General features: G+C 41.3%; 3 protein-coding genes and 1 long non-coding RNA gene across 8 annotated transcripts; 3 read left to right on the plus strand and 1 right to left on the minus strand.

Moving 5' to 3' along the window:
- LOC120049066 lies at positions 1–27,344 on the minus strand. 2 transcript variants are annotated; one of them, XR_005477089.1, is made up of 4 exons: positions 27,188–27,344; positions 26,506–26,597; positions 9,027–9,118; positions 1–189 (listed from the first exon to the last, which is right to left on the minus strand). It is a non-coding gene; the product is annotated as an uncharacterized LOC120049066 (long non-coding RNA). The 2 variants fall into 2 exon arrangements; XR_005477088.1 differs by lacking the exons at positions 1–189; positions 9,027–9,118 and adding an exon at positions 12,123–12,701.
- Positions 6,280–7,615, plus strand: LOC120049034 (serum amyloid A-5 protein-like). The gene is made up of 4 exons (XM_038995296.1): positions 6,280–6,457; positions 6,574–6,679; positions 6,923–7,061; positions 7,267–7,615. The coding sequence occupies exons 2-4, from the start codon at positions 6,592–6,594 to the stop codon at positions 7,403–7,405; spliced, it is 366 nt and encodes a 121-aa protein (XP_038851224.1). The 5' UTR covers positions 6,280–6,457; positions 6,574–6,591; the 3' UTR covers positions 7,406–7,615.
- Positions 10,003–23,861, plus strand: LOC120048970 (mitochondrial glutamate carrier 1-like). Of its 4 annotated transcripts, none has more exons than XR_005477085.1 (10): positions 10,003–10,100; positions 10,307–10,351; positions 10,557–10,697; positions 10,835–10,890; positions 11,077–11,167; positions 11,850–11,907; positions 12,172–12,232; positions 12,571–12,668; positions 14,526–14,593; positions 23,753–23,861. XR_005477085.1 is itself a non-coding variant. In XM_038995239.1 (9 exons), the coding sequence occupies exons 2-9, from the start codon at positions 10,332–10,334 to the stop codon at positions 14,526–14,528; spliced, it is 528 nt and encodes a 175-aa protein (XP_038851167.1). In that variant the 5' UTR covers positions 10,003–10,100; positions 10,307–10,331; the 3' UTR covers positions 14,529–14,982. The 4 variants fall into 4 exon arrangements, 1 of the variants encoding a protein (XP_038851167.1); XR_005477086.1 differs by having other exon boundaries at positions 10,004–10,069; XR_005477087.1 differs by having other exon boundaries at positions 10,006–10,100; positions 10,557–10,682.
- LOC120049025 (serum amyloid A-5 protein-like) lies at positions 23,795–25,066 on the plus strand. The gene is made up of 4 exons (XM_038995287.1): positions 23,795–23,908; positions 24,025–24,130; positions 24,374–24,512; positions 24,718–25,066. The coding sequence occupies exons 2-4, from the start codon at positions 24,043–24,045 to the stop codon at positions 24,854–24,856; spliced, it is 366 nt and encodes a 121-aa protein (XP_038851215.1). The 5' UTR covers positions 23,795–23,908; positions 24,025–24,042; the 3' UTR covers positions 24,857–25,066.
- Positions 27,345–27,389: the final 45 nt, after the last annotated feature.

Below are 27,389 nucleotides of genomic sequence, written 5' to 3' on the forward strand. Positions count from 1 at the left end.
AAAAGGAACAATGACCACGCAACACACCAACATGAAAACAGCGTCAATAACACCTGAGGAAAGAACCAAGGGGAGTGACAGATATAGGGAAGATAATCAAGGAGGTGATGGAGTCCAGGTGAGTGTCATGAGGTGCAGGTGCGTGAGGCGATGGTGACAGATGTGCGGGATACTCAGCAGCCTGATGACCTAGAGGCCAGAGAGGGAGTATATGTGACACCAATGTAAAATTGGAGTCATGAGAAGGGCTAACCTATGACCTGACCCATCACCTTATATATTACTGCCCCCCAGTTGTGACATCCCAAAAAACACACAAAAACTCTACAACCCATATTTCTTCTAGCCTCCCACAAATGCTTTATCTTCTTAACACTAAAACTGAACCTAAATAATATAAAAATGAAATATTATATTTTCATACAACTTAATCTAAATAGAAACTAATACGGATGTACAAAACAAACAGAAATAAAAACAAATATAAAAACAGCTGTCTCCATACTGACATGTCATTATGCTACCAACATGATATCATCATGATAGCACTGGCCATAAAAGTTTAAAACTAGTTTAAAAAAAAAAACATCTTTTTTTTGTTACCTTTCAAAATTCAAATATTTGGTAACACTACATGGAGGTACTGTTTTAAGTACAGGTATTTGCCAAAATAAAGGAAACACTTGAGTAAAGGAGGGATACAAAGTATTTTGAAAGCAGGTGCTTCCACATAGGTGGGGTTCCTGAGTTAATTAAGCAGTTAACGTCCCATCATGCTTAGGGTCATGTATAAAAATGCTGGGCAGGTCATTATTTTGGCTATCATGGCTTTGGCCCGCAGGATGACAATGCCTCCGTCCACAGGGAAGGAGTGGTCACTGATCTGGTTGGCTGAGCATGAAAATTATGTAAACCATATGCCATGGCTATTTCAGTGACCAGATCTCAACCCAATTGAACACCTATGGGAGATTCTGGAGCAGTGCCTGAGACAGTGGTTTCCACCAAAATACAATGATTTGCAATTGAGGACTAAAGCTAAATAGGATACAGTAAAGCATTAAAATCAGTCTTTTTTTCTGATGTTGTGTTGTTGCTGACTAGAAGAGGCAGTGTTAGTTAGCCATTCTCAAGATGCCAGACATGGGTTATATCCAGAAACGGGTAGGCCTCACGAGATGCTAAGAGGCGTATGTACTTTAAACTATCCATATCATTTTTGTTGTTGTTGCAGTATGCCCCATAAAAGCTCACTAGGTTTTCTAATGCCTTCTTTGTGAGTCATTGGAAAACCTCCCTGGTCTTTGTTATTGAATCTTTGCCATATGTACAGTATATACTGTAGTCTAGTCAATGCCATCCAATTAAACTATTGCTGTATATATACTATTCTATCCCATGTATTTTTTATTTTATTTATTTTATTTCACCTTTATTTAACCAGGTAAGCCAGTTGAGAACAAGTTCTCATTTACAACTGCGACCTGGCCAAGATAAAGCAAAGCAGTGCAACACAAACAACAACACAGAGTTACACATAAACAAACGTACAGTCAATAACAGAAAATAAAAATCTATGTACAGTGTGAGCAAATGTAGAAGATTAGGGAGGTAAGGCAATAAATAGGCCACAGAGGCAAAATATTTACAATTTAGCATTAACACTGGAGTGATAGATGTGCAGATGATGATGTGCAAGTAGAGATACTGGGGTTCAAAAGAGCAAAAAGATAAATAACAATATGGGGATGAGATAGTTGGGTGTGCTATTTACAGATTGGCTGTGTACAGGTACAGTGATCAGTAAGCTGCTCTGACAGCTGATGCTTAAAGTTAGAGAGGGAGATATAAGTCTCCAGCTTCAGTGATTTTTGCAATTCGTTACAGTCATTGGCAGCAGAAACTGGAAGGAAAGGCGGCCAAAATAAGTCTTGGCTTTGGGAATGAACAGTGAAACATACTTGCTGGAGCGTGTGCTACGGGTGGGTGTTGCTATGGTGACCAGTGTGCTAAGGCAGGGCTTTACCTAGCAAAGTCTTATAGATGACCTGGAGCCAGTGGGTTTGGCGACGAATATGTAGCGAGGGCCAGCCAACGAGAGCATACAGGTCGCAGTGGTGGGTAGTATATGGGGCTTTGGTGACAAAAAGGATGGCACTGTGATAGACTACATCCAATTTGCTGAGTAGAGTGTTGGAGGCTATTTTGTAAATGACATCGCGTAGTCAAGGATCGGTGGGGATAGTCAGTTTTACGAGGGTATGTTTGGCAGCATGAATGAAGGAGGCTTTGTTGCGAAATAGTAAGCCAATTCTAGATTTAATTTTGGATTGGAGATGCTTAATGTGAGTCTGGAAGGAGAGTTTACAGTCTAACCCGACACCTAGGTATTTGTAGTTGTCCACATATTCTAAGTCAGAGCCGTCCAGACTAGTGATGCTAGTCGGGCGGGCAGGTGCGGACAGCGATCGGTTGAAGAGCATGCATTTAGTTTTACTAGCATTTGAAAGCAGTTGGAAGCCACGGAAGGAGCGTTGTATGGCATTGAAGCTCGTTTGTAGGTTTGTTATCACAGTGTCCAAAGAAGGGCCAGATGTATACAGAATGGTGTCGTCTGCGTAGAGGTGGATCAGAGAATCAACAGCAGCAAGAGCGACATCATTGATGTATACAGAGAAAAGAGTCGGCCCGAGAATTGAACCCTGTGGCACCCCCATAGAGACTGCCAGAGGTCCGGACAACAGGCCCTCCAATTGGACACACTGAACTCTATCTGAGAAGTAGTTGGTGAACCAGGCGAGGCAGTCATTTGAGAAACCAAGGCTATTGAATCTGCCGATAAGAATGCGGTGATTGACAGAGTCAAAAGCCTTGGCCAGGTCGATGAAGACGGCTGCACAGTACTGTCTTTTATCGATGGCGGTTATGATATTGTTTAGGACGTTGAGCGTGGCTGAGGTGCACCCATGACCAGCTCAGAAACCAGATTGCATAGTGGCGAAGGTACGGTGGGATTTGAAATGGTCGGTGATCTGTTTGTTAACTTGGCTTTCGAAGATTTTAGAAAGGCAGGGCAGGATGGATATAGGTTTATAACAGTTTAGGTCTAGAGTGTCTCCCCCTTTGAAGAGGGGGATGACCGCGGCAGCTTTCCAATCTTTGGGGATCTCAGACGATACGAAAGAGAGGTTGAACAGGCTAGTAATAGGGGTTGCAACATTTTCGGCTGATAATTTTAGAAAGAGAGGGCCCAGATTTTCTAGCCCATCTGATTTGTAAGGATACAGATTTTGCAGCTCTTTCAGAACATCTGTATTCTACAGATATACAAAATATTCTATCCACATACCGTTCAAAATGTCTATACATCCCATCACACATATATATATATATATATTTACACTTTGGACTCATTGCGTGTCGTAACATTTATATATTTCTTAATTCCATTCTTTTACTTTTAGATCTGTGTGTATTGTTGTGAATTGTTAGATATTACTGCACTGCTGGAGCTATTAACACAAGCATTTCGCTACACCCGCAATAACATCTGCTAAATATGTGTATGCGACCAATAAAAATAGATTTTATTTGTAAACAAGAGTAATAGTGACCAGTAGCAGGATGAATAATGTTGAAGTCGGAAGTTTACATACACCTTAGCCAAATACATTTAAACTCAGTTTTTCCACAATTCCTGACATTTAATCCTAGTAAAAATTCCCTGTCTTAGGTCAGTTAGGATCACCACTTTATTTTAAGAATGTGAAATGTCAGAATAATAGTAGAGAGAATGATTTATTTACACTTTTATTTATTTCATCACATTCCCAGTGGGTCAGAAGTTTACATACACTCAATTAGTATTTGGTAGCATTGCCTTTAAATTGTTTAACTTGGGTCAAACATTTCGGGTAGCCTTCCACAAGCTTCCCACAATAAGTTGGCTGAATTTTGGCCCATTCGTCCTGACAGAGCTGGTGTAACTGAGCCAGGTTTGTAGGCCTCCTTGCTCGCGCATGCTTTTCAGTTCTGCCCACAAAATGTCTATAGGAATGAGGTCAGGGCTTTGTGATGGCCACTCCAATACCTTGACTTTGTTGTCCTGTGTCCCTGTGCTTCACGTTTGGGATGGTGTTCTTCGGGCTTGCAAACCTTCCCCTTTTACCTCCAAACATAACGATGGTCATTAAGGCCAAACAGTTCTATTTTGTTTCATCAGACCAGAGGACATTTCTCCAAAAAGTACGATCTTTGTCCCCATGTGCAGTTGCAAACCGGAGTCTGGCTTTTTTATGGTTTTGGAGCAGTGGCTTCTTCCTTGCTGAGGCGGCCTTTCAGGTTAGGTCGATATAGGACTCGTTTTACTGTGGATGTAGATATTATTGTACCTGTTTCCTCCAGCATCTTCACAAGGTCCTTTACTGTTGTTCTGGGATTGATTTGCAGTTTTCGCAACAAAGTACATTCATCTCTAGGAGACAGAAAGCGTCTCCTTCCTGAGCGGTATGACGGCTGCGTGGTCCCACGGTGTGTATACTTGTGTACTATTGTTTGTACAGATGAACGTGGTACCTTCAGGCATTTGGAAATTGCTCCCAAGGATGTACCAGACTTGTGGAGGTCTACAATTTGTTTTCTGAGGTCTTGGCTAATTTCTTTTGATTTTCCCATGATGTCAAGCAAAGAGGCGCTGAGTTTGAAGGTAGGCCTTGAAATACATCCACAGGTACACCTCCAATTGACTCAAATGATGTCAATTAGCCTATCAGAAGCTTCTAAAGCCATGACATCATTTTCTGGAATTTTCCAAGCTGTTTAAAAGGCACAGTCAACTTAGCGTATGTAAACTTCTGACTCACTGGAATTGTGATACAGTGAATTATAAGTGAAATAATCTGTCTGTAAACAATTGTTGGAAAAATGATGTCCTAACCAACTTGTCAAAACAATTGTTTGTTTTAACAAGACATTTGTGGAGTGGTTGAAAAACGAGTTTTAATGACTCCAACCTAAGTGTTGTAAACTTCCGTCTTCAACTGTAAATAGATACTAATGGTAATGGAAATCAATAATCAATGAACAGCAGCTTAGGTGTGAGGGCGAGCAGTAATTGTGTAACCTGTAAGATAAAGGTGCAATCCATAAAATGTGGACATGAAAATTATATATATATATATATATATATACTTCGGTCTCTGACATTGCTTGTAATATTTATATATTTCTTAATTCCATTCTTTTACTTTTAGATCTGTGTGTATTGTTGTAAATTGTTAGATATTGCTACACTCGCAAAACATCTGCTAAATATGTGTATGCGACCAATACATTTTGATTTGATTTGTAAACAAGAGTAATAGTGACCAGTAGTAGGATAAAAAGATAGATACTAATGGTAATGGCAATCAATAATCAATGAACAGCAGCATAGGTGTGAGGGGGAGCAGTAATTGTGTAACCCGTAAGTTGTGGACATGCTGTCACGTTCCTGACCTGTTTTCTGTTGTTTGGTATGTGTTTATTGGTCAGGGCGTGAGTTTTGGGTGGGCAGTCTATGTTTTCTGTTTCTATGTTGGTTTTGGGTTGCCTGGTATGGCTCTCAATTAGAGGCAGGTGTTTGACGTTTCCTCTGATTGAGAGTCATATTAAGGTAGGTTGTTCTCACTGTTTGTTTGTGGGTGATTGTTCCTGTGACTGTGTAATCCACATGGGACTGTTTCGTTTCGTTCGTTTAGGTAGTCTGTTCCTGTTCTTGCGTCCTTCGTCTATATGTAAGTTTGTTTGTTTCAGGTCTGTTGCCTTCGTTTATTGTTTTGTAGTTTGTTCTAGTGTTTTGTCAGTGTTTCGTCTGTTTTGAAATAAATCGTTATGTATTCATCACCCGCTGCGCCTTGGTCCGTTCATACACCACCAGACGAACGTTACACATGCAAATTGCCTTTCATGTCTATGTCTATTAAATACCTGTATTCTACCCTACTATAGTAGTCTATAATGAATCATATCATAAGGAATCATTCTCTCATATTAGGTGAGAGGCAAACTTTTGGAACCTCATCCATCATGACAATTACGACATTAAAAGCAGAAAAACAAACTGCATTGCCCCCATTAGTCTTATTAATGCAGACACATCACATTTTGATGCCTTGTTTTTTTAAGCTGTAGGCCTAGTTACACAATTGAGGAGTATCCTACGTATTGCCCAAGGCTTCAGAGCAGGTCCTCTAATTCATCTTGTCATGACCTGGAAATTTCTCATCTTGTGTTCCCGGACATACACTTCTGATCGTAATAGCTTGGGAGGACGAAGTTAGGGAATTCCAGCTTTTGGAAAAACAGAACTCCTCCCTGGTCTGAGTGGAATATAAGAACAAGCTGCAGACCACAAACCAACACGAAACACAAGGGAGTTCAAACTGCCTGACTGACTAACTAACTAAGGAGCTAGAAGGTAAGTGATAACTCTGTTATATGAGGCAGTCAGAGTTTAAGTTGAATAAATTATCTGTAAATATGTTAGCAATTCATAAAGTAGCCTATGCTCTCTCACCCTCATGTTTCCTTCAGTTTGTCGCATCTGCAAGTATGAAGCTGCTTCTAGCTGGACTTGTTCTGACCCTTATTGTGGGGGCTCAAGCTCAGTGGTACCACTTCCCTGGTGAAGCTGTTCAAGGTCCGTTTATACACTTTAATCATTGTTTCTTCATTGTTGACAGAAATAGATACAGAAACCAATAGCAACAAATCTATCAAGAGCGACAAATCATTCAAGAGTAACAAATCATTCAAGAGCAACATGTACTGTATTTGAGGACTCCTTTAAAGTCATTGTTATTTCTTGAGGCTAGTGGTTTGAAAAGTTGTAAAGTTCCTTGAAAGTGTCAAACTCGACATCTGTGTCCTCCTGACCCTGCAGGTGCTAAAGACATGTGGCGTGCATATGACGACATGAAGGACGCCAACTGGAAAAACTCAGACAAGTACTTTCACGCTCGGGGCAACTATGATGCTGCCAGGAGAGGACCAGGGGGCAGGTGGGCAGCAACAGTCATCAGGTGGGTGATTCTCAAATATCTGTGAGATGCTTATAATGTGGTTCAGTTGGTCATCAAATTATCTCATAAAAACTTTCTCCTTTCTCTAATTAGTTCTTTATGCCACTCTTTGTTAAAAAAAAAGTGTCTGGTCAGAAAGACAATTATACCATTATTGGTTTACTGTGGTTGGCGAGTTACTAATGTAATATTTCTCCTCTCTCAGTGATGGCCGGGAGAGGGTTCAGGGTTCCAGTGGTCGAGGACACGAGGACTCAGCAGCTGACCAGGAGGCTAACCGCTGGGGACGTAATGGAGGGGACCCCAACCGCTACAGACCCAATGGACTCCCAAGGAAATACTGAACTTAAAAAAAAGGAGGTTACTAGCCAAACTGAAGGACCACATTCCAAACAAACATATTGCACCTAATTACTGCTTTTGGTAAAACTGTCATATTCTCAAAAATTATTTTGCCCAAATGTTCTGCTAATAGACAGGTACATGGTACTGAAACTTAGTATACAATATATTTCAAAAGTGTTGCAAAAATAAAGTGATTATGCAACCAGAGACCGAATGTCTTTCTGTATTCAGTATGATATGACTGGTTGGAAAGAAATTTTGAAATCCTGAAATGTGCACTCAAATGATCTGGTGTTGACATTTTCCCAGCCTTCAACTGGCAACCGGTCAGCCCTTTACAACTAGAAAGAGGGACTTTTGGACAGTGGGGTAGCCGTACATAGTACATGTTTTTCATAGGAGACATAGAAGAAGCTGAGAAAAACATAGGAGACATAGAAGAAGCTGAGAAAAACATAGGAGACGAGGCTAAGATTAATGCAGATGACGAGGTGATGTGAACTTTGAGGGTGCAACAACAATTCTTTGCCTCTACCCATCCCTAAGCTCCCTCTCTCCAACACAACACACACTGTGTCCTCCCCTTCTCACTTACAACCAATAGATGCTGGTTTAATTGACCACCGATCCACCAGGGCAATTTGTTGAGTGTAACGAGGGGAATCCTGTTATTAGTGGTGCAGGGGAAGTAAGGAGGCCTGCAGGTACCATATAGGCTTGAACAGCTGGTCCAGGAGGATAAAAAGTGGTAGGTCAGTTCATGACAAATTACAATTATAATATTGGTATCTGCCACGTCCATTTCAGTATATTTGTTAATCATTGAGTGTCACTGATGAAATCTTTGTGAAAATAGAGACATGCTCTGGAACAAAGCTGGTGCCAGGCTATCCTTGTTGTGACATCACAAGAGAAGCATGGGGAGAGAGGGCAAAGGGGAGAGGATGGATGCCCCTGCTGTTAATCAATGGAACATGACAGTTTGAATGAGGATTCAATTCAACATACTATGCAGCTCTATTGAGACCAGAGGTTAGATGAGTAGGCTATGTATAAGTTAACACAGATAGATAATATGCATAAAATTAGCATACAGCTAGGCTTTTGAACATAACCACTCATTATTACAGAATGCAGAATTACAGGCGTACTGTAAAATATGCACAGACATACAATGTTTTGATGAGCCTGACCACACCTCCACACAAGCAACCAATGAGAGTATGGTCCAAAGTACTGTACCAGCTTCTTTGGAACAGACTTTGAACTGAGTGAGTGAGTGAGTGAGTGAATGAATGAGTGAGTGAGTGAGTGAATGAATGAGTGAGTGAGTGAGTGAGTGAGTGAGTGAGTGAGTGAGTGAGTGAGTGAGTGAGTGAGTGAGTGAGTGAGTGAGTGAGTGAGTGAGTGAGTGAGAGAGAGAGAGAGAGAGACAGAGAGACGAGCTAAGAAATTGTAACACAGAGGAATTGTAACTCAGGTATATGGCTTTCCTAGATTTTCTCTTTTTTGTCACTCTTAATTTGAAAATATGTTCTTTAGGGCTCAAAGTGAGGTCAATAGCAATAGATTTTGCAATATCAAATATCACAGATTTCGCTATATCATGATTAACTTCACCTGAGATGTGAAATGGGTAGCAACAGGGTTCAGCTTCACCAAGTGGAAATAAGTAGCCTCAGCAGTTGCACTCAGCATCTATGTGATGAGCCCTGAAATGCAGCAAGGAAAACATAAGCATCATGTATTGAATACCCGATCTGTGTATACATTTATGTGGAAGGTTCACCGGGTGAGCAATGATGTGTAGTTAACGGGGGTGAATTATGTTAAGTCAGGTTTACCTAACAATCATAACACTTAAATCTGAATGTGCAAGGCAGATAGGTGGTGGAATGGGTATAGTGTTACGTGGAAATATTTATTCATGATGTATTAACAAACTAGATGTGGTAAGTGTCTCCATTACCACATGTAATCCATTCCCGGCAGTGAAAAATACATGAGCTCATACTGTACATATAAATGAAAAGCAGACATTTAGTAGACAGACCACTCCTGTGCCTTCTCTTAGGTACTATTCTACGACCAAGGTCCACACACACACACACACACACACACACACACACACACACACACACACACACACACACACAGACACACACACACACACACACACACACACACACACACACACACACACACACACACACACACACACACACACACACACACACAGCACAGCACAGCACAGTAGATCCTTTTATAAAGACAACAAAGCGAAATATTCGGTCAAAGATATATTGTTACAAACCTGCAAAAAGAGAAGGAGTGCTGTGAGCTTCACAGACTAGACTTCAAACAGATATACACCCATATTTCTAATCACAGTATTGGATGTCCCATCTCCCTCTCTCTTTCTCTGCTTTCTCTTGTTCCATTCAAATACAATACACACACACAAATCAGGAGAGATTTGGGAGGAGTAGGAGTAGAGGAAATAGAAGAGTTGGGGATAGAATTAGGGTTGAGGGAGGAGTGGAGGGGAAGGATTGATGTGATTGGTCCAGAAGGAGGGTGGCTGTACAATCAGCTTCTTCTGAAAGCATGGCTCAATGAATGAACACTCTTCATTTCAGGTAGCCAGCCAACACAACATTGAGGTAAATGCTACTATGCCCAGGGATAAGCCAAGTACGTTCCATGCACAGATGTTTCTCAAAGCTTTAACTGAGTGTCTGACTACTGTTCTGATATGGATTTGTACTCTGTTCTTTTCCAGTTCTCCTCCACAGCTGGCCAATTACTTGACTGACTGACTGAAACTGACGGTTGAACATTGGTTGGTTGACTGAGGTATTCTCCATCTATCGTCCACTAATCCATTGTTTTCCTTGCAGATCACGTTTACAGATATACAGACAGATGGCTGACAAGCAGATCAGGTAAGTGCGGATAAGGATATTGATTGAAACAGAAGAATCTGAGAGGATTTTATCACATGTTTTAATTGATGTTCTAGTTTGAGTCTTGAACTAATTCCTCCACTATTTTCCCGCTCTCTCATTCTTGTTTTTAACTTTTGTTATTGATTGGTCATTGTCACCTTTTTGATCCCGTCTCACCCTTCTCTCTTTCTCTCCCTCTCAGTTTACCTGCCAAATTGATCAATGGGGGAATTGCTGGACTGATTGGTGTGACATGTGTATTTCCTATTGACCTAGCCAAGACCCGTCTCCAGAACCAGCAAAATGGTTCCCGTCTCTACACCAGCATGTATGCACAAAGCTGGTAAACACACTCTTTTAACCAGTCAAAAAAAAAAAAAAAAAATCTAAAACGAACTTGCAGTTTGCTTGTAGTATCTGCTTACCTCTGGTTGATTCTCTGAGGTCTTTGCACAGTAATCCTTTGTGTTCACTACACAGGTCAGATTGCCTTATCAAGACCATCCAATCAGAGGGGTACTTTGGCATGTACAGAGGTAGAACAAAATTATGTGTGTGTGTGTGTGTGTGCTTGTGCGTGCGTGCGTGTGTGTGTGTGTGTGTGTGCGTGCGTGTGTGTGGTGTGTGTGTATGTGTGTGTTCATGCGTGCGTGTGTGTGCACACAGGTTTGAGCATGTTCTTTGTTTATGACTCTGTGTCTCTATATTTCTTTGACCATTAGGTGCTGCTGTGAACCTGACTCTGGTCACTCCAGAGAAGGCCATCAAACTAGCTGCCAATGACTTCTTTAGACAGCACCTGTCCAAGGATGGGTGAGTAGTGCTCAGAGGCCTCTTTCAAACACCTGTCTGTCAAATACAATCATACACCAGTCGTAACTGACTGGTACACCAACCTCTTGCCCACTCTGATCTCTTTGAATAGATGTACTTGAAAGATGTAGTGTATACTATATCAGCTTTAACTAACTTCTTGTTTGGATTTGATATACATATCACAAATAGGATTTTAATAATATCTTCACTATGTGCTGGGATCTAGTGGTAATACGTTAGAAGTATAAATATTTTGTAAACATACAGCATGGTTGATAGGACCAATCCCACAGGCCCCTGCAGCATTATCCGCATGACATACCTGGGCTATCTTTAGCGTCCCTCAACATTTCCATGGGGTCCAACAACATGGCTGATAAATTATTGAGTGACCTGCGCTAGTGAACTGGTGAATTATTAACATGTTTCTAAGACTGTGTGAATCCGTGAGTGTGTGTATGTGTTTGTTTATGTATGTTTCTTTATGTGTATCACTAATGGTATGTTTATTGTTTAATGCATGTTTATGGTCATGTCCTTTGTGGATAGAAACAGGGAGTTTTATGTTGTATGCATTTTGTTTAATGTATGTAAATCACTTGAGATAGCACCAGACCATCCAGAGAAATTAGCAAAGTCATTGAACCAAAATGATTATGACATTTGTTCTCTCTCTCAGTCAGAAGCTCACCCTGCTGAGGGAGATGCTGGCGGGTTGTGGTGCTGGTACATGTCAGGTAAGATCAGTTTGGGTATCAGCCTCAGACAGCTTTCTACTACCATCTTGTGGCTCAACAGTCTCTTTGTCTCTCCATCTCTTTGTCTCTCCATCTCTCTGCCTCTCCATCTCTCTGTCTCTCCATCTCTGTCTCTCTGTCTCTCCATCTCTCTGTCTCTCTCTGTCTCTCCATATCTCTGTCTCTCCATCTCTCTGTCTCTCTGTCTCTCCATCTCTGTGTCTCCATCTCTTTGTCTCTCCATCTCTCCATCTCTTGGTGCAGGTCATCATCACCACTCCCATGGAGATGCTAAAGATCCAGTTACAGGATGCAGGGCGGATAGGTGAGAAATGGGTAGAAGAAGGAGAGAGGAGGTTGTATGTTCCCTTGTTCCCAGTCAGGGTTTCATGACTAACCAATGTCTTGTCAGCCAAACAAACACAAACAGATCACAGAGATCTGATCAGTTAGAACCAGTAACAGCCAGCATTGTTATTGTATCAATGTACAATAGTTATTTTATTGCTTGACCACATTTGTGACTCTTCCTTGTGTTCCTGTGACTCCTCAAATGTATTTTTGTTTGTCAACTTCTCCTGGTGCATTCCTGCTTCTCTGTCCCTGATTGATGATGTCACACTGATGATACTGATGATGTTGTGTGTGTTATGACACATGTAGAGGCTCAGAGGAAGCTGATGTCCCAGGCTGCAGTTGGGGCCCCTGGGGGCCCAGTGGAGTTGAGGTCCCATACAGCAATGCAGCTCACCCGGGAGACGGTAAGGACATCTCCGTACAGCAATGCAGCTTACCTGTGGATGGTAAGGACAGTCGTGTGTGTGTATACAGGTATGAGTGTGTATACAGTTGTAAGGTTTTTCCGTGCATCGGCAAGACAGAACAGCTGCCTCCGGTAAGACAAGGGGTGGAGGTCTGTGTCTATTTGTCAATAACAGCTGGTGCGCAAAATCAAATATTAAGGAAGTCTCGAGGTTTTGCTTGCCTGAGATAGAGTATCTCTTGATAAGCTGTAGACAACACTATTTACCAAGAGAGTGTTCATCTATGTTTTTCGTAGCTGTCTATTTACCACCACAAACCGATGCTGGCACTAAGACCGCACTCAACGATCTCTATAAAGCCATAAGCAAACAAGAAAATGCTCATCCAGAGGCGGTGCCCCTAGTGGCCGAGGACTTTAATGCAGAAAAACTCAAATCTGTTTTACCTGTTACATGTGCAAGAAGAGAGGAAAAAAACTCTAGACTACCTTTACTCCAAACACAAAGATGTTTACAAAGCTCTCCCTCGCCCTCCATTTGGCAAATCTGACCATAATTATATCCTCCTGATTCCTGCTTACAAACAAAAACTAAAGCAGGAAGTACCAGTGACTCACTCAATATGGAGGTAGTCAGATGACGCAGATGCTAAGCTACAGGACTATTTTGCTAGCAAAGACTGGTATATGTTCCGTGACTCATCCGATTTCATTGAGGAGTATACCACATCGGTCACCTGCTTCATCTATAAGTGCATCAATGACGTTGTCCCACAGTGACCATACGTACATACCTCAACCAGAAGCCATGGAATGCAGGCAACATCCGCACTGAGCTAAGCTGTTCCAGACGACTGTGTGATCACGCTCGCCGCAGTCGATGTGAGTAAGACTTTAAAAAAAAATGTTGAACCACCTTTTTCTCCACAATTTGTATCTTGTCTCATCGCTGCAACTCCCCAACGGGATAGGGAGGAGAAGGTCAAGTCATGCATCCTTCGAAACATGACCCACCAAACCGTGCTTCTTAACACCCGCCCGCTTAACCCGGAAGCCATCCGCACCAATGTGTTGGAGGAAACAGCACCAATTGTGCGCCACCCTATGGGACTCCTGATTACGGCCAGTTCTGATACAGCCCGGGATTGAACCCGTGTCTGTAGTGACGAATCTTTAAACAGGTCAACATTCACAAGGCCGCAGGGCCAGAGGAATTACCAGGACGTGTACTCCGAGCATGCGCTGACCTACTGGCAAGTGTCTTCACTGACATTTTCAACCTGTCCCTGGCCGAGTCTGTAATACCTACATGTTTCAAGCAGACCACCATAGTCCCTGTTCCCAAGAACACTAAGGTAACCTGCCTAAATGACTACTGACCCATAGCACTCACGTCTGTAGCCATTTAGTGTAGCCATGTAGCCATGAAGCCATGAACACACCAAGACAGTCGTGAGGAGGGCAGGACAATGCCTATTCCCCCAAAGATTTGGCATGGGTCCTCAGATCCTCAAAAAGTTCTACAGCTGCACCATCGAGAGCATCCTGAATGGTTGCATCACCGCCTGGTATGGCAACTGCTCGGCCTCCGATCGCAAGGGGCTACAGAGGGTAGTGCGTATGGCCCAGTACATCACTGGGGCCAAGCTTCCTGCCATCCAGGACCTATATACCAGTCAGTGTCATAGAAAGGCCCTTATTTTTCTTAAAACTGCATTGTTGGTTAAGGGCTTGTAAGTAAGCATTTCATGGTAAGGTCTACCTGTTGTATGCGGCGCATGTGACAAATAAAATGTGATTTGATTATGCCTGCCGTGTACCCTGTAAGCCAATTGATACAGTATGTGTATTACAGTGATTAAGACCAGAATTCAGACCATGACATGGGGAAGTCGGGGACGGCGGAGTGACAGACTGCATCAGGTAAACTCTCCTTCTCACTCTAACTCTTCCACTGCTTCCCTCCTGGTTTTGACAGGCCCTTTCTGATCAATTATATCCATATTATCTGATGGTAGAACATTACAACATCTACTGGTACTATGAAATAAACTGAGAAGGCATTTTAGACTAGAAAATTCAGTAAATGTCGGATAAAAAATGTCGCGACCGTCCTGATGGAAACACCAGATTTCTCATAAACTTTCCAAATATTTAATAAACTAAATACAATAGACAAGGTTGGATCTTTTTGTCTGTAAAATGAATTATGCGAGAGATGGTGGCGGAAAGGCTTTTAAGTGCAAATATTGATTTAATAAAGTAATCTTGCAGTCACAAGATGAAATGTGTGGTCCTCCCTCTCCGACTTTGGAAAGCATACAGTTTATTAGGCTACAGATGAAATAAACTATGATGAACTTCACAGCATGGTTAAATTGCAAAGTGATGAGCTTGATGCTCCTCTCCCAAAAATATTGAGGGTCTTATTCTGGTGACAAAATTAACAACCAGTGCTTGGCTGCCATTTGACAATTAAAAATAATCTCGCTCTCATGTCCATAAACTCATTCTGATTTGTTGTGGCCCCCACAATCATTTAAGTTGCCCATCCCTGATGTAGGCTATATTCGCACTGTATCTACGAGCTGCTGGCTAGAGTGCATGTGCCAATACCAGAGTGGGCACATTCGCTATATTAACTCAATATTTTTTGTAACAAAACCATCAGTTGAAAATGTGATGGAAACCAATTGAACTTTTAACCGAGAAAGTTTTTTATGTGCACTACGTTATCATACACAGAATTTTATCTGCAAAAAGTTTATTTGATGGAAACACGTATCTGGTGGGAAAATGCTCAGATTTTATTCATGCGGATTTGAGAATATTCACATGAAAATCTGCCGCAAATTGGATGGAAACCTCGCTATAGATTAAGATTTGAGATGTATATTAAAAAGGTTTTGTGGCAAAATGCTATATATCCATTATTTAGCTGGAATGGAATGTTTGTATCCTGCAGATTTGACATATAGACATATTACTTTATTGATAATTTTGTAAAAATGTATTTTTTTATATTGATGTCACCAACAGACATATCAGTAGACAGGAATTCTAATGATATCTAGTTTATGTACACCAGTGGAGACTGCTGAGGGGTGGACGGCTCATAATAATGGCTGGAATGGAGTAAATGGAATGGTACCAAACATGTTGTTCCCATTGACTGCATTCCAGCCATTACTGTGAGCCGTCCTTCCACCAGCAGAGTTGTAGTTCTTGACACAAAACGATGTGGCTGGCACCTTCTGCCATACCCTGTTCAATGGCACTTAAATATTTTGTCTTGTTTCAATTGTCTCAAGACTTAAAAATACTTGTTTAACCGGTTTCCTCTTATTCATCTACACTGATTGAAGTGGATTTAACAAGTGACATCAATGAGGGATCATATATTTTACCTGGTCAGTCTGTCACGGAAAGAGCAGGTATTCATTTAAGTGATAATGCTCTCGAAACGGGTGTTGATAGGCCCAAGATGAAGTCGAGGGCTGGCAAACTGTGCCAATATATCCTCTAAACACCAGCTTTGAGGGCATTATCAATTTTATTCAACGGGTTACCAACATATTGTAGCGACCCGCACAGACAGCTGTGTGTTATGTGTTAGGCTAGTAGGTGGTTGTGTTGTACTTACTAGTACCCAGTGTTCGCGGGGTCCGACATGCCAATCAACCTGCTATCTGCCAATCACGGGAATGCCTGGAATGTTCTGATGCCGGGCATCCTGGAGGTTGGCGGAGTAGAGTGGAGGGGGGTTGGGCAGGGGGATGGAGCATTGGAAGTTAAGACCAGGTTTAGCCTTTGTTCTCTCTCTTATGTCTGGCCTTCACAAGAGAAGGTCACGGTTGGCTTGTGGTTATCTTTCACTTATTTGGCGTGGGTTACGGCCAAACAGTAGCCTGTGTAAAGTTGGTTTAATAAACCGTCAATTCGTAAACTCAATCCTCTGTCTGGACAATTGTTCCTTTATGATCTAGTCAGGTCATTACAATATTCAACATATTTTAATAAAAATGTCATTTTGATGAAATTATTCTTACTATTTTATCCTTCACGAGATATATCCCAACATAAATCTAAGGTTGCTCCCCAAGCCGGCTGCTCGTTCGTTCTATCGGTTCGGTTGCCAGTGACACGACTCTGTTTTTTTCTGTATCTACGGACAAACCTAGTCGTTCGTACTAAATGTTCCATTTCCATACTGACTGGCAACATTCTTATCCCTTGCTTTCTAGCTAGCTAACTTACAGTCACATCAAACAGTGCAGCCAGAATAAAAGCAAACTGGCTGCATTTGCGTTTGTTTAAGCTGTTTTCTAGTGACATTTATTTGGATACATCCATAACAACAAGCTAATGATGCGCAATTTCCTCTGAAATAGCTTTGACACTTCGCTGTTTTCTCAATGACATTAAAATCAGTCTTGAAAAAAGGCGCAAATTGAAGGTGGCTCCACACGAGCAAGTTTGACCAGAGACCAGTATGACGACACACCAAATGTGTTTGATGCATCGTGGGAAAAGAGCAGGAATAGGCTTTTTTAGGCTACGGTTTGAAGTGATTGTGTTAGCTGTGTTGTTGGCTAGCTCCTCTGAATACCCAGTGTCCTAACAATAACAGCGGGGTCAATGTTTTGTGTAACTGTTAATAATCACTGCGTGCAATACAGTTTCAGAAACCTTTCATGTTGGTGTGTTGCGTGGTCATTGTTCCTTTTATTTATTAAAACACTAATTAAGCAAGTTCAAGGAATGAGTGTTTTAATAAATAAAAGGAACAATGACCACGCAACACACCAACATGAAAACAGCGTCAATAACACCTGAGGAAAGAACCAAGGGGAGTGACAGATATAGGGAAGATAATCAAGGAGGTGATGGAGTCCAGGTGAGTGTCATGAGGTGCAGGTGCGTGAGGCGATGGTGACAGGTGTGCGGGATACTCAGCAGCCTGATGACCTAGAGGCCAGAGAGGGAGTATATGTGACACCAATGTAAAATTGGAGTCATGAGAAGGGCTAACCTATGACCTGACCCATCACCTTATATATTACTGCCCCCCAGTTGTGACATCCCAAAAAACACACAAAAACTCTACAACCCATATTTCTTCTAGCCTCCCACAAATGCTTTATCTTCTTAACACTAAAACTGAACCTAAATAATATAAAAATGAAATATATATATTTTCATACAACTTAATCTAAATAGAAACTAATACGGATGTACAAAACAAACAGAAATAAAAACAAATATAAAAACAGCTGTCTCCATACTGACATGTCATTATGCTACCAACATGATATCATCATGATAGCACTGGCCATAAAAGTTTAAAACTAGTTTAAAAAAAAAAAACATCTTTTTTTTGTTACCTTTCAAAATTCAAATATTTGGTAACACTACATGGAGGTACTGTTTTAAGTACAGGTATTTGCCAAAATAAAGGAAACACTTGAGTAAAGGAGGGATACAAAGTATTTTGAAAGCAGGTGCTTCCACATAGGTGGGGTTCCTGAGTTAATTAAGCAGTTAACGTCCCATCATGCTTAGGGTCATGTATAAAAATGCTGGGCAGGTCATTATTTTGGCTATCATGGCTTTGGCCCGCAGGATGACAATGCCTCCGTCCACAGGGAAGGAGTGGTCACTGATCTGGTTGGCTGAGCATGAAAATTATGTAAACCATATGCCATGGCTATTTCAGTGACCAGATCTCAACCCAATTGAACACCTATGGGAGATTCTGGAGCAGTGCCTGAGACAGTGGTTTCCACCAAAATACAATGATTTGCAATTGAGGACTAAAGCTAAATAGGATACAGTAAAGCATTAAAATCAGTCTTTTTTTCTGATGTTGTGTTGTTGCTGACTAGAAGAGGCAGTGTTAGTTAGCCATTCTCAAGATGCCAGACATGGGTTATATCCAGAAACGGGTAGGCCTCACGAGATGCTAAGAGGCGTATGTACTTTAAACTATCCATATCATTTTTGTTGTTGTTGCAGTATGCCCCATAAAAGCTCACTAGGTTTTCTAATGCCTTCTTTGTGAGTCATTGGAAAACCTCCCTGGTCTTTGTTATTGAATCTTTGCCATATGTACAGTATATACTGTAGTCTAGTCAATGCCATCCAATTAAACTATTGCTGTATATATACTATTCTATCCCATGTATTTTTTATTTTATTTATTTTATTTCACCTTTATTTAACCAGGTAAGCCAGTTGAGAACAAGTTCTCATTTACAACTGCGACCTGGCCAAGATAAAGCAAAGCAGTGCAACACAAACAACAACACAGAGTTACACATAAACAAACGTACAGTCAATAACAGAAAATAAAAATCTATGTACAGTGTGAGCAAATGTAGAAGATTAGGGAGGTAAGGCAATAAATAGGCCACAGAGGCAAAATATTTACAATTTAGCATTAACACTGGAGTGATAGATGTGCAGATGATGATGTGCAAGTAGAGATACTGGGGTTCAAAAGAGCAAAAAGATAAATAACAATATGGGGATGAGATAGTTGGGTGTGCTATTTACAGATTGGCTGTGTACAGGTACAGTGATCAGTAAGCTGCTCTGACAGCTGATGCTTAAAGTTAGAGAGGGAGATATAAGTCTCCAGCTTCAGTGATTTTTGCAATTCGTTACAGTCATTGGCAGCAGAAACTGGAAGGAAAGGCGGCCAAAATAAGTCTTGGCTTTGGGAATGAACAGTGAAACATACTTGCTGGAGCGTGTGCTACGGGTGGGTGTTGCTATGGTGACCAGTGTGCTAAGGCAGGGCTTTACCTAGCAAAGTCTTATAGATGACCTGGAGCCAGTGGGTTTGGCGACGAATATGTAGCGAGGGCCAGCCAACGAGAGCATACAGGTCGCAGTGGTGGGTAGTATATGGGGCTTTGGTGACAAAAAGGATGGCACTGTGATAGACTACATCCAATTTGCTGAGTAGAGTGTTGGAGGCTATTTTGTAAATGACATCGCGTAGTCAAGGATCGGTGGGATAGTCAGTTTTACGAGGGTATGTTTGGCAGCATGAATGAAGGAGGCTTTGTTGCGAAATAGTAAGCCAATTCTAGATTTAATTTTGGATTGGAGATGCTTAATGTGAGTCTGGAAGGAGAGTTTACAGTCTAACCCGACACCTAGGTATTTGTAGTTGTCCACATATTCTAAGTCAGAGCCGTCCAGACTAGTGATGCTAGTCGGGCGGGCAGGTGCGGACAGCGATCGGTTGAAGAGCATGCATTTAGTTTTACTAGCATTTGAAAGCAGTTGGAAGCCACGGAAGGAGCGTTGTATGGCATTGAAGCTCGTTTGTAGGTTTGTTATCACAGTGTCCAAAGAAGGGCCAGATGTATACAGAATGGTGTCGTCTGCGTAGAGGTGGATCAGAGAATCAACAGCAGCAAGAGCGACATCATTGATGTATACAGAGAAAAGAGTCGGCCCGAGAATTGAACCCTGTGGCACCCCCATAGAGACTGCCAGAGGTCCGGACAACAGGCCCTCCAATTGGACACACTGAACTCTATCTGAGAAGTAGTTGGTGAACCAGGCGAGGCAGTCATTTGAGAAACCAAGGCTATTGAATCTGCCGATAAGAATGCGGTGATTGACAGAGTCAAAAGCCTTGGCCAGGTCGATGAAGACGGCTGCACAGTACTGTCTTTTATCGATGGCGGTTATGATATTGTTTAGGACGTTGAGCGTGGCTGAGGTGCACCCATGACCAGCTCAGAAACCAGATTGCATAGTGGCGAAGGTACGGTGGGATTTGAAATGGTCGGTGATCTGTTTGTTAACTTGGCTTTCGAAGATTTTAGAAAGGCAGGGCAGGATGGATATAGGTTTATAACAGTTTAGGTCTAGAGTGTCTCCCCCTTTGAAGAGGGGGATGACCGCGGCAGCTTTCCAATCTTTGGGGATCTCAGACGATACGAAAGAGAGGTTGAACAGGCTAGTAATAGGGGTTGCAACATTTTCGGCTGATAATTTTAGAAAGAGAGGGTCCAGATTTTCTAGCCCATCTGATTTGTAAGGATACAGATTTTGCAGCTCTTTCAGAACATCTGTATTCTACAGATATACAAAATATTCTATCCACATACCGTTCAAAATGTCTATACATCCCATCACACATATATATATATATATATTTACACTTTGGACTCATTGCGTGTCGTAACATTTATATATTTCTTAATTCCATTCTTTTACTTTTAGATCTGTGTGTATTGTTGTGAATTGTTAGATATTACTGCACTGCTGGAGCTATTAACACAAGCATTTCGCTACACCCGCAATAACATCTGCTAAATATGTGTATGCGACCAATAAAAATAGATTTTATTTGTAAACAAGAGTAATAGTGACCAGTAGCAGGATGAATAATGTTGAAGTCGGAAGTTTACATACACCTTAGCCAAATACATTTAAACTCAGTTTTTCCACAATTCCTGACATTTAATCCTAGTAAAAATTCCCTGTCTTAGGTCAGTTAGGATCACCACTTTATTTTAAGAATGTGAAATGTCAGAATAATAGTAGAGAGAATGATTTATTTACACTTTTATTTATTTCATCACATTCCCAGTGGGTCAGAAGTTTACATACACTCAATTAGTATTTGGTAGCATTGCCTTTAAATTGTTTAACTTGGGTCAAACATTTCGGGTAGCCTTCCACAAGCTTCCCACAATAAGTTGGCTGAATTTTGGCCCATTCGTCCTGACAGAGCTGGTGTAACTGAGCCAGGTTTGTAGGCCTCCTTGCTCGCGCATGCTTTTTCAGTTCTGCCCACAAAATGTCTATAGGAATGAGGTCAGGGCTTTGTGATGGCCACTCCAATACCTTGACTTTGTTGTCCTGTGTCCCTGTGCTTCACGTTTGGGATGGTGTTCTTCGGGCTTGCAAACCTTCCCCTTTTACCTCCAAACATAACGATGGTCATTAAGGCCAAACAGTTCTATTTTTGTTTCATCAGACCAGAGGACATTTCTCCAAAAAGTACGATCTTTGTCCCCATGTGCAGTTGCAAACCGGAGTCTGGCTTTTTTATGGTTTTGGAGCAGTGGCTTCTTCCTTGCTGAGCGGCCTTTCAGGTTAGGTCGATATAGGACTCGTTTTACTGTGGATGTAGATATTATTGTACCTGTTTCCTCCAGCATCTTCACAAGGTCCTTTACTGTTGTTCTGGGATTGATTTGCAGTTTTCGCAACAAAGTACATTCATCTCTAGGAGACAGAAAGCGTCTCCTTCCTGAGCGGTATGACGGCTGCGTGGTCCCACGGTGTGTATACTTGTGTACTATTGTTTGTACAGATGAACGTGGTACCTTCAGGCATTTGGAAATTGCTCCCAAGGATGTACCAGACTTGTGGAGGTCTACAATTTGTTTTCTGAGGTCTTGGCTAATTTCTTTTGATTTTCCCATGATGTCAAGCAAAGAGGCGCTGAGTTTGAAGGTAGGCCTTGAAATACATCCACAGGTACACCTCCAATTGACTCAAATGATGTCAATTAGCCTATCAGAAGCTTCTAAAGCCATGACATCATTTTCTGGAATTTTCCAAGCTGTTTAAAAGGCACAGTCAACTTAGCGTATGTAAACTTCTGACTCACTGGAATTGTGATACAGTGAATTATAAGTGAAATAATCTGTCTGTAAACAATTGTTGGAAAAATGATGTCCTAACCAACTTGTCAAAACAATTGTTTGTTTTAACAAGACATTTGTGGAGTGGTTGAAAAACGAGTTTTAATGACTCCAACCTAAGTGTTGTAAACTTCCGTCTTCAACTGTAAATAGATACTAATGGTAATGGAAATCAATAATCAATGAACAGCAGCTTAGGTGTGAGGGCGAGCAGTAATTGTGTAACCTGTAAGATAAAGGTGCAATCCATAAAATGTGGACATGAAAATTATATATATATATATATATATATACTTCGGTCTCTGACATTGCTTGTAATATTTATATATTTCTTAATTCCATTCTTTTACTTTTAGATCTGTGTGTATTGTTGTAAATTGTTAGATATTGCTACACTCGCAAAACATCTGCTAAATATGTGTATGCGACCAATACATTTTGATTTGATTTGTAAACAAGAGTAATAGTGACCAGTAGTAGGATAAAAAGATAGATACTAATGGTAATGGCAATCAATAATCAATGAACAGCAGCATAGGTGTGAGGGGGAGCAGTAATTGTGTAACCCGTAAGTTGTGGACATGCTGTCACGTTCCTGACCTGTTTTCTGTTGTTTGGTATGTGTTTATTGGTCAGGGCGTGAGTTTTGGGTGGGCAGTCTATGTTTTCTGTTTCTATGTTGGTTTTGGGTTGCCTGGTATGGCTCTCAATTAGAGGCAGGTGTTTGACGTTTCCTCTGATTGAGAGTCATATTAAGGTAGGTTGTTCTCACTGTTTGTTTGTGGGTGATTGTTCCTGTGACTGTGTAATCCACATGGGACTGTTTCGTTTCGTTCGTTTAGGTAGTCTGTTCCTGTTCTTGCGTCCTTCGTCTATATGTAAGTTTGTTTGTTTCAGGTCTGTTGCCTTCGTTTATTGTTTTGTAGTTTGTTCTAGTGTTTTGTCAGTGTTTCGTCTGTTTTGAAATAAATCGTTATGTATTCATCACCCGCTGCGCCTTGGTCCGTTCATACACCACCAGACGAACGTTACACATGCAAATTGCCTTTCATGTCTATGTCTATTAAATACCTGTATTCTACCCTACTATAGTAGTCTATAATGAATCATATCATAAGGAATCATTCTCTCATATTAGGTGAGAGGCAAACTTTTGGAACCTCATCCATCATGACAATTACGACATTAAAAGCAGAAAAACAAACTGCATTGCCCCCATTAGTCTTATTAATGCAGACACATCACATTTTGATGCCTTGTTTTTTTAAGCTGTAGGCCTAGTTACACAATTGAGGAGTATCCTACGTATTGCCCAAGGCTTCAGAGCAGGTCCTCTAATTCATCTTGTCATGACCTGGAAATTTCTCATCTTGTGTTCCCGGACATACACTTCTGATCGTAATAGCTTGGGAGGACGAAGTTAGGGAATTCCAGCTTTTGGAAAAACAGAACTCCTCCCTGGTCTGAGTGGAATATAAGAACAAGCTGCAGACCACAAACCAACACGAAACACAAGGGAGTTCAAACTGCCTGACTGACTAACTAACTAAGGAGCTAGAAGGTAAGTGATAACTCTGTTATATGAGGCAGTCAGAGTTTAAGTTGAATAAATTATCTGTAAATATGTTAGCAATTCATAAAGTAGCCTATGCTCTCTCACCCTCATGTTTCCTTCAGTTTGTCGCATCTGCAAGTATGAAGCTGCTTCTAGCTGGACTTGTTCTGACCCTTATTGTGGGGGCTCAAGCTCAGTGGTACCACTTCCCTGGTGAAGCTGTTCAAGGTCCGTTTATACACTTTAATCATTGTTTCTTCATTGTTGACAGAAATAGATACAGAAACCAATAGCAACAAATCTATCAAGAGCGACAAATCATTCAAGAGTAACAAATCATTCAAGAGCAACATGTACTGTATTTGAGGACTCCTTTAAAGTCATTGTTATTTCTTGAGGCTAGTGGTTTGAAAAGTTGTAAAGTTCCTTGAAAGTGTCAAACTCGACATCTGTGTCCTCCTGACCCTGCAGGTGCTAAAGACATGTGGCGTGCATATGACGACATGAAGGACGCCAACTGGAAAAACTCAGACAAGTACTTTCACGCTCGGGGCAACTATGATGCTGCCAGGAGAGGACCAGGGGGCAGGTGGGCAGCAACAGTCATCAGGTGGGTGATTCTCAAATATCTGTGAGATGCTTATAATGTGGTTCAGTTGGTCATCAAATTATCTCATAAAAACTTTCTCCTTTCTCTAATTAGTTCTTTATGCCACTCTTTGTTAAAAAAAAAGTGTCTGGTCAGAAAGACAATTATACCATTATTGGTTTACTGTGGTTGGCGAGTTACTAATGTAATATTTCTCCTCTCTCAGTGATGGCCGGGAGAGGGTTCAGGGTTCCAGTGGTCGAGGACACGAGGACTCAGCAGCTGACCAGGAGGCTAACCGCTGGGGACGTAATGGAGGGGACCCCAACCGCTACAGACCCAATGGACTCCCAAGGAAATACTGAACTTAAAAAAAAGGAGGTTACTAGCCAAACTGAAGGACCACATTCCAAACAAACATATTGCACCTAATTACTGCTTTTGGTAAAACTGTCATATTCTCAAAAATTATTTTGCCCAAATGTTCTGCTAATAGACAGGTACATGGTACTGAAACTTAGTATACAATATATTTCAAAAGTGTTGCAAAAATAAAGTGATTATGCAACCAGAGACCGAATGTCTTTCTGTATTCAGTATGATATGACTGGTTGGAAAGAAATTTTGAAATCCTGAAATGTGCACTCAAATGATCTGGTGTTGACATTTTCCCAGCCTTCAACTGGCAACCGGTCAGCCCTTTACAACTAGAAAGAGGGACTTTTGGACAGTGGGGTAGCCGTACATAGTACATGTTTTTCATAGGAGACATAGAAGAAGCTGAGAAAAACATAGGAGACATAGAAGAAGCTGAGAAAAACATAGGAGACGAGGCTAAGATTAATGCAGATGACGAGGTGATGTGAACTTTGAGGGTGCAACAACAATTCTTTGCCTCTACCCATCCCTAAGCTCCCTCTCTCCAACACAACACACACTGTGTCCTCCCCTTCTCACTTACAACCAATAGATGCTGGTTTAATTGACCACCGATCCACCAGGGCAATTTGTTGAGTGTAACGAGGGGAATCCTGTTATTAGTGGTGCAGGGGAAGTAAGGAGGCCTGCAGGTACCATATAGGCTTGAACAGCTGGTCCAGGAGGATAAAAAGTGGTAGGTCAGTTCATGACAAATTACAATTATAATATTGGTATCTGCCACGTCCATTTCAGTATATTTGTTAATCATTGAGTGTCACTGATGAAATCTTTGTGAAAATAGAGACATGCTCTGGAACAAAGCTGGTGCCAGGCTATCCTTGTTGTGACATCACAAGAGAAGCATGGGGAGAGAGGGCAAAGGGGAGAGGATGGATGCCCCTGCTGTTAATCAATGGAACATGACAGTTTGAATGAGGATTCAATTCAACATACTATGCAGCTCTATTGAGACCAGAGGTTAGATGAGTAGGCTATGTATAAGTTAACACAGATAGATAATATGCATAAAATTAGCATACAGCTAGGCTTTTGAACATAACCACTCATTATTACAGAATGCAGAATTACAGGCGTACTGTAAAATATGCACAGACATACAATGTTTTGATGAGCCTGACCACACCTCCACACAAGCAACCAATGAGAGTATGGTCCAAAGTACTGTACCAGCTTCTTTGGAACAGACTTTGAACTGAGTGAGTGAGTGAGTGAGTGAATGAATGAGTGAGTGAGTGAGTGAGTGAATGAATGAGTGAGTGAGTGAGTGAGTGAGTGAGTGAGTGAGTGAGTGAGTGAGTGAGTGAGTGAGTGAGTGAGTGAGTGAGTGAGTGAGTGAGTGAGTGAGTGAGTGAGTGAGTGAGTGAGTGAGAGAGAGAGAGAGAGAGACAGAGAGACGAGCTAAGAAATTGTAACACAGAGGAATTGTAACTCAGGTATATGGCTTTCCTAGATTTTCTCTTTTTTGTCACTCTTAATTTGAAAATATGTTCTTTAGGGCTCAAAGTGAGGTCAATAGCAATAGATTTTGCAATATCAAATATCACAGATTTCGCTATATCATGATTAACTTCACCTGAGATGTGAAATGGGTAGCAACAGGGTTCAGCTTCACCAAGTGGAAATAAGTAGCCTCAGCAGTTGCACTCAGCATCTATGTGATGAGCCCTGAAATGCAGCAAGGAAAACATAAGCATCATGTATTGAATACCCGATCTGTGTATACATTTATGTGGAAGGTTCACCGGGTGAGCAATGATGTGTAGTTAACGGGGGTGAATTATGTTAAGTCAGGTTTACCTAACAATCATAACACTTAAATCTGAATGTGCAAGGCAGATAGGTGGTGGAATGGGTATAGTGTTACGTGGAAATATTTATTCATGATGTATTAACAAACTAGATGTGGTAAGTGTCTCCATTACCACATGTAATCCATTCCCGGCAGTGAAAAATACATGAGCTCATACTGTACATATAAATGAAAAGCAGACATTTAGTAGACAGACCACTCCTGTGCCTTCTCTTAGGTACTATTCTACGACCAAGGTCCACACACACACACACACACACACACACACACACACACACACACACACACACACACAGACACACACACACACACACACACACACACACACACACACACACACACACACACACACACACACACACACACACAGCACAGCACAGCACAGTAGATCCTTTTATAAAGACAACAAAGCGAAATATTCGGTCAAAGATATATTGTTACAAACCTGCAAAAAGAGAAGGAGTGCTGTGAGCTTCACAGACTAGACTTCAAACAGATATACACCCATATTTCTAATCACAGTATTGGATGTCCCATCTCCCTCTCTCTTTCTCTGCTTTCTCTTGTTCCATTCAAATACAATACACACACACAAATCAGGAGAGATTTGGGAGGAGTAGGAGTAGAGGAAATAGAAGAGTTGGGGA

The sequence above is a fragment of the Salvelinus namaycush genome, chromosome 1 (assembly GCF_016432855.1).
Source record: "Salvelinus namaycush isolate Seneca chromosome 1, SaNama_1.0, whole genome shotgun sequence".
Classification (NCBI taxonomy): Eukaryota; Metazoa; Chordata; class Actinopteri; order Salmoniformes; family Salmonidae; genus Salvelinus; species Salvelinus namaycush.

Excerpts from the sequence above, each read along its gene's own strand:
- LOC120049034 (XM_038995296.1), top strand. The coding sequence starts at position 6,592 with ATGAAGCTGCTTCTAGCTGGACTTGTTCTGACCCTTATTGTGGGGGCT. Across the intron at positions 6,680-6,922 it reads CCCTGGTGAAGCTGTTCAAG|GTGCTAAAGACATGTGGCGT; the intron begins GTCCGTTTATAC and ends CTGACCCTGCAG. Across the intron at positions 7,062-7,266 it reads TGGGCAGCAACAGTCATCAG|TGATGGCCGGGAGAGGGTTC; the intron begins GTGGGTGATTCT and ends CTCCTCTCTCAG.
- LOC120048970 (XM_038995239.1), top strand. The coding sequence starts at position 10,332 with ATGGCTGACAAGCAGATCAG. Across the intron at positions 11,908-12,171 it reads GTGGTGCTGGTACATGTCAG|GTCATCATCACCACTCCCAT; the intron begins GTAAGATCAGTT and ends CTCTTGGTGCAG. Across the intron at positions 12,233-12,570 it reads ACAGGATGCAGGGCGGATAG|AGGCTCAGAGGAAGCTGATG; the intron begins GTGAGAAATGGG and ends TGACACATGTAG.
- LOC120049025 (XM_038995287.1), top strand. The coding sequence starts at position 24,043 with ATGAAGCTGCTTCTAGCTGGACTTGTTCTGACCCTTATTGTGGGGGCT. Across the intron at positions 24,131-24,373 it reads CCCTGGTGAAGCTGTTCAAG|GTGCTAAAGACATGTGGCGT; the intron begins GTCCGTTTATAC and ends CTGACCCTGCAG. Across the intron at positions 24,513-24,717 it reads TGGGCAGCAACAGTCATCAG|TGATGGCCGGGAGAGGGTTC; the intron begins GTGGGTGATTCT and ends CTCCTCTCTCAG.